Genomic DNA, 6000 nt, shown 5'->3' on the forward strand with positions numbered 1-6000 from the left:
TTCATAAACTCACTGCTATTACAGTAGAGAACCAGCTCCTGAGGTCAGCTGTTCATACACTCACTGCTCTTACAGTATAGAACCAGCTCCTGAGGTCAGCTGTTCATACACTCACTGCTATTACAGTAGAGAACCAGCTCCTGAGGTCATCTCTTCATACACTCACTGCTCTTACAGTAGAGAACCAGCTCCTAAAGTCATCTGTTCATACACTCACTGCTCTTACAGTAGAGAACCAGCTCCTGAGCTCACCTGTACATGCACTCACTGCTCTTACAGTAGAGAACCAGCTTCTGAGGTCGGCTGTTCATACACTCACTGCTCTTACAGTAGAGAGCCAGCTCCTGAGATCAGCTGTTCATACAGTCACTGTTCCTACTGTAGAGAACCAGCTCATGAGGTCAGCTGTTCATACAATCACTGCTCTTACAGTAGAGAACCAGCTCCTGAGGTCGGCTGCTCATACACTCACTGCTCTTACAGTAGAGGACCAGCTCCTGAGGTCAGCTGTTCATACAGTCACTGTTCCTACTGTAGAGAACTAGCTCATGAGGTCAGCTGTTCATACACTCACTGCTCTTACAGTAGAGAACCAGCTCCTGAGGTCGGCTGTTCATACAGTCACTGTTCCTACAGTAGAGAACCAGCTCCGGAGGTCAGCTGTTCATACAATCACTGCTCCTACAGTAGAGAACCAGCTCCTGAGCTCACCTGTTCATGGACTCACTGCTATTACAGTAGAGAACCAGCTTCTGAGGTTGGCAGTTCATACACTCACTGCTATTACAGTAGAGAACCAGCTCCTGAGGTTGGCTGTTCATACAGTCACTGCTCTTACAGTAGAGAACCAGCTCCTGAGGTCAGCTGTTCATAAACTCACTGCTATTACAGTAGAGAACCAGCTCCTGAGGTCAGCTGTTCATACACTCACTGCTCTTACAGTAGAGAACCAGCTCCTGAGGTCAGCTGTTCATACACTCACTGCTCTTACAGTAGAGAACCAGCTCCTGAGGTCAGCTGTTCATACACTCACTGCTCTTACAGTAGAGAACCAGCTCCTGAGGTCAGCTGTTCATACACTCACTGCTCTTACAGTAGAGAACCAGCTCCTGAGGTCGACTATCCCACAGATTAATAGTTTTTATGGTGGAGCAGCCCTGTCTCCTCTGGAGATTGAACCTTTCTATGTGAGGTGCGCCCCCTTGTCTTTGAGATGGTTTTACATGAAGCAGCTTTTGTACATTTTGTATGGGTTACTTATGCACTTGTGCACATTACTCATGTCCTCCTTATACGTCTCTTCTCAAGCCTAAATACATGTAATAATCAGGCTCCTCCGCGCCCCTCCTCAGCTTTGTGGCTTGTCTTTGTCCTTTTATAGCTCCAGGACTTCATCTCTATGAACTTGTGTCCAGAGCTGAACTACATGTCCCAGATGAGGCCGCACTAACTCTAAGTTATACAGTCGGAGCATTACGTCCCTGTACCCCCAAGTCCATACTTTTTTTTTCCAATAAATTTTTAATCAACTTTTATAATAATAAAGGGAAAGATAAAAGAAAATGGAGGGGGGGGGGAATAGGATGGGAAAAGGGAGAAGGGAGAAGATAACAAGGTAAATGGGGAAAATAGTCCCTAAAAAGGGACAAAGACAAGAGTACATTGCGTTTTAGATACATAATATTGCTTATCATTTAGTTACAAGTAACTGCTTTAAGAGAAAAAAATATATATATATACAGTACAGACCAAAAGTTTGGACACACCTTCTCATTCAAAGATTTTTCTGTATTTTCATGACTATGAAAATTGTACATTCACACTGAAGGCATCAAAACTATGAATTACCACATGTGGAATTATATACTCAACAAAAAAGTGTGAAACAACTGAAAATATGTCTTATATTCTAGGTTCTTCAAAGTAGCCACCTTTTGCTTTGATGACTGCTTTGCACACTCTTGGCATTCTCTTGATGAGCTTCAAGAGGTAGTCACCAGAAATGGTCTTCCAACAATCTTGAAGGAGTTCCCAGAGATGCTTAGCACTTGTTGGCCCTTTTGCCTTCACTCTGTGGTCCAGCTCACCCCAAACCATCTCGATAGGGTTCAGGTCTGGTGACTGTGGAGGCCAGGTCATCTGGCGTAGCCCCCCATCACTCTCCCTCTTGGTCAAATAGCCCTTACACAGCCTGGAGGTGTGTTTGGGGTCATTGTCCTGTTGAAAAATAAATGATGGTCCAACTAAACGCAAACTGGATGGAATAGCATGCCGCTGCAAGATGCTGTGGTAGCCATGCTGGTTCAGTATGCCTTCAATTTTGAATAAATCCCCAACAGTGTCACCAGCAAAGCACCCCCACACCATCACACCTCCTCCTCCATGCTTCACGGTGGGAACCAGGCATGTAGAGTCCATCCGTTCACCTTTTCTGCGTCGCACAAAGACACGGTGGTTGGAACCAAAGATCTCAAATTTGGACTCATCAGACCAAAGCACAGATTTCCACTGGTCTAATGTCCATTCCTTGTGTTCTTTAGCCCAAACAAGTCTCTTCTGCTTGTTGCCTGTCCTTAGCTGTGGTTTCCTAGCAGCTATTTTACCGTGAAGGCCTGCTGCACAAAGTCTCCTCTTAACAGTTGTTGTAGAGATGTGTCTGCTGCTTGAACTCTGTGTGGCATTGACCTGGTCTCTAATCTGAGCTGCTGTTAACCTGCGATTTCTGAGGCTGGTGACTCGGATAAACTTATCCTCAGAAGCAGAGGTGACTCTTGGTCTTCCTTTCCTGGGGCGGTCCTCATGTGAGCCAGTTTCTTTGTAGCGCTTGATGCTTTTTGCAACCGCACTTGGGGACACTTTCAAAGTTTTCCCAATTTTTCGGACTGACTGACCTTCATTTCTTAAAGTAATGATGGCCACTCGTTTTTCCTTCCTTAGCTGCTTTTTTCTTGCCATAATACAAATTCTAACAGTCTATTCAGTAGGACTATCAGCTGTGTATCCACCTGACTTCTGCACAACACAACTGATGGTCCCAACCCCATTTATAAGGCAAGAAATCCCACTTATTAAACCTGACAGGGCACACCTGTGAAGTGAAGACCATTTCCGGTGACTACCTCTTGAAGCTCATCAAGAGAATGCCAAGAGTGTGCAAAGCAGTCATCAAAGCAAAAGGTGGCTACTTTGAAGAACCTAGAATATAAGACATATTTTCAGTTGTTTCACACTTTTTTGCTAAGTATATAATTCCACATGTGGTAATTCATAGCTTTGATGCCTTCAGTGTGAATGTACAATTTTCAAAGTCATGAAAATACAGAAAAATCTTTAAATGAAAAGGTGTGTCCAAACTTTTGGTCTGTACTGTATATAAGCGCATACAAATCACACTAGACATTCTTATTCATTTGCTTGTAAGTCCTCTTGTAACACAAACAAGTAAGATAAGTAAATTACACTAGACTTCTTTTCCTGTTGCTTATACACATTCTTGTCGAGACCAATGACCCTATTAAATCACGCTAGACATGCTTTTCAGCATTCTTATTAGGGCCACTATGACCTCTTTGGAGGGAAAATGTCCGATTTTAGGATTTAAAAGTAAGGTCTCAAAAAGGTCTCCAAATAAGTAGCGACTGGGATATAGACCATGGGAACTAGAATCATCTCTAAAAATCCATGTGTGAGAACCATAAGGGTCAAAAAACAAAACAAAACAAAACAAAAAAGCCCTAGAGGAATAGAACGAAGAGAATATGCAGAAATTACAGTCAAGTAACATTTGCTAGCTTACTGAGAAAACATCAAGTAATTATTATTTTCTGTATCAAATCTGTACCTTCTCCCGGAGCCGTGACCAGGAAAATCTCATTTTGAAAATAAATCTGAAGATTAGTGGATCTTATCCATCTATATTTCACCCCTGTCCTTACAAGTTTACTCGTAAAGTCACGGAAAGATCTCCTAGCTAATAAGGTGGCTTTGGAAAGATCCTTATCAGGCTTGGGAAGATTTTTTTCTAGTTAAATTTAGTAAGTTATTTCTTACAGTAAAAGACTGGAAATTAACGATAATATCTCTAGGGACGTCCCTTAGTAAGAAATCAGGTTTTGGGATTCTGTAGGCATTAGTAACGATCATCTCGTCAGAGAGATCTGGAAGCCGAGCAGTAGTCATTTCCGTAATGTAAGCCTCTAGATTTGAAGGAGAAATTGCTTCAGGTATTCCTCTAATTTTTAAGTTATTTTTTTCTGGACTTGTCTTCAAAAATACCTTGTTGTTGTTTAATAAGAATTATTTCTTTATGAAGGGATGCAACTGAACTTGACAAAACGTCTTTGTGTTTTTTAATGCTACCTAGAGTGTTTTGAGTCCATACTTTTTTTAATATCTGGCTTTAGGAGCCGCTGATTGACATTACATGCTGTTATTTAGTCTGTGATCTACAAGTACAACCAGATCCTTCTCTACAAGTGACTCTCCTAGTTTTACTCCCACTGGGACATAATGCCCAGATATTATGAGCGCGCAGAAAGATGGATGATGTGCTTGTTCTTTGTGCAGAGAACATCATGTTATCGGCTTACACCGGCCGCTGTGCCACCATGGACCACCATTTGTAAGGCGGCACCTGACAAATAAACCTTGTGTTCACTCTGTCTGATATTGGCATTGAGTGTCCATAGGAAAACTCCTTCCCCAATCATCCTCCTGTTTAAAAGTAGCGTTAATTTAAGAAAAGCTTCATCTCTATCTACAAAAAAAAGCAACAACTGCCCAGCACCTAACAGAGTAAAGCCAGTGTGAACAGGTACATGCTGCTCTTACTGCATAATAGACAAACATAAGAATACAGCAGCCTCGGTAAGAGCTGAGATCTCTGCAAACAATGAATATATATATATATATATATATATATATATATATATATATTTGACATATGGACGGCATTACTGCTACTCACAATATTATACCAGACATGCCTCTCCCAGGGTAAAAGCCTCCAAAGATAAAGGGCAGGTAGGATCCAAGGTCTGTCTACCTATCTATCTATTAATCTAGACTTCAAAACCAGATTACATCACCATAGATATACCATACGGAAGAAAAAGATGGACTTACCAGTGTCCAAACATTAAATATATATATATGACATATGGATGGTATTACTGCTATTCACAATATTATACCAGACATGCATCTCCCAGACTAAAAGCCTCCAAAGATAAAGGGCAGGTAGGATCCAACAGCAATTAAAAGCAGTCTATCTATCTATCTATCTATCTATCTATCTATCTATCTATCTATCTCCTGTATCTTTCTATCCCCTGTAGCAGAGGATACAAGTGTATAAAGTGAATATTTCTTACCTGGGATCAGCAGGGAGAGGAGCAGAGACAGAACTGCTGCAGTTGCAGCCATTGTAGCACATGGTGGTGAACAGCTAATGGGAGGGATCATTTGATCAAAAGCTGCAGATTTCTTCCTCTTTTTTTAAAGGGGCAACACATCTATTTTTCATCCTGCCCCCTTCCCTGAGTTATAGAGAGTTTATAAAACACATTTATGAAGAGACACAATTTCCCGCACAATTATCTATTCAGCAGCACAGCTAGAATCGAAGCCAAAAAACAATCCACCCTGAGATATCAGATGCAGCAGCAGCAGCTGCTGTTATGTTATGTGCATTGCAGCTGCACCAGGGCACATGCTATAATAGACGGGTTGTCTGGGCAGAGAGTATTGATGACCTATCTCTGAGCTACGTCTTCAATATCAGATAGTGGGGGTCTATCTCTGAGCACCACCACTAATTAGTTATTATTTGCTCTAGTGGGGACCCCATATTAACACATGCATTGGAGCCCCATTCTACAGCCCCTTTAAGTATGTATCAGCAGTTTCAAGGTACTGTAGAACAGCTTCTACTCTTTTTATAGGAAGTGTTCTGTAGTACCTGGCAGCAGCTGCTACACACTGAATCAAACTGGGCAGCCC

General features: G+C 41.9%; 1 protein-coding gene across 3 annotated transcripts in view; it reads right to left on the bottom strand.

Moving 5' to 3' along the window:
- The window catches only part of LOC141154084 (SLAM family member 9-like), a 325409-nt gene extending 319895 nt beyond the window's left edge, over positions 1-5514 (bottom strand). For all 3 annotated transcript variants that reach the window (XM_073639526.1, XM_073639525.1, XM_073639527.1), the window contains exon 1: positions 5373-5514. In XM_073639526.1, the coding sequence (XP_073495627.1) occupies positions 5373-5463 (91 nt within the window). In that variant the 5' untranslated portion in view covers positions 5464-5514. The remainder of the gene's footprint in view (positions 1-5372) is intronic.
- Positions 5515-6000: the final 486 nt, after the last annotated feature.

This window comes from Phyllobates terribilis, unplaced genomic scaffold (assembly GCF_046119375.1).
Source record: "Phyllobates terribilis strain yellow unplaced genomic scaffold, ASM4611937v1 Scaffold_7__3_contigs__length_470593459, whole genome shotgun sequence".
NCBI classification, from domain to species: domain Eukaryota; kingdom Metazoa; phylum Chordata; class Amphibia; order Anura; family Dendrobatidae; genus Phyllobates; species Phyllobates terribilis.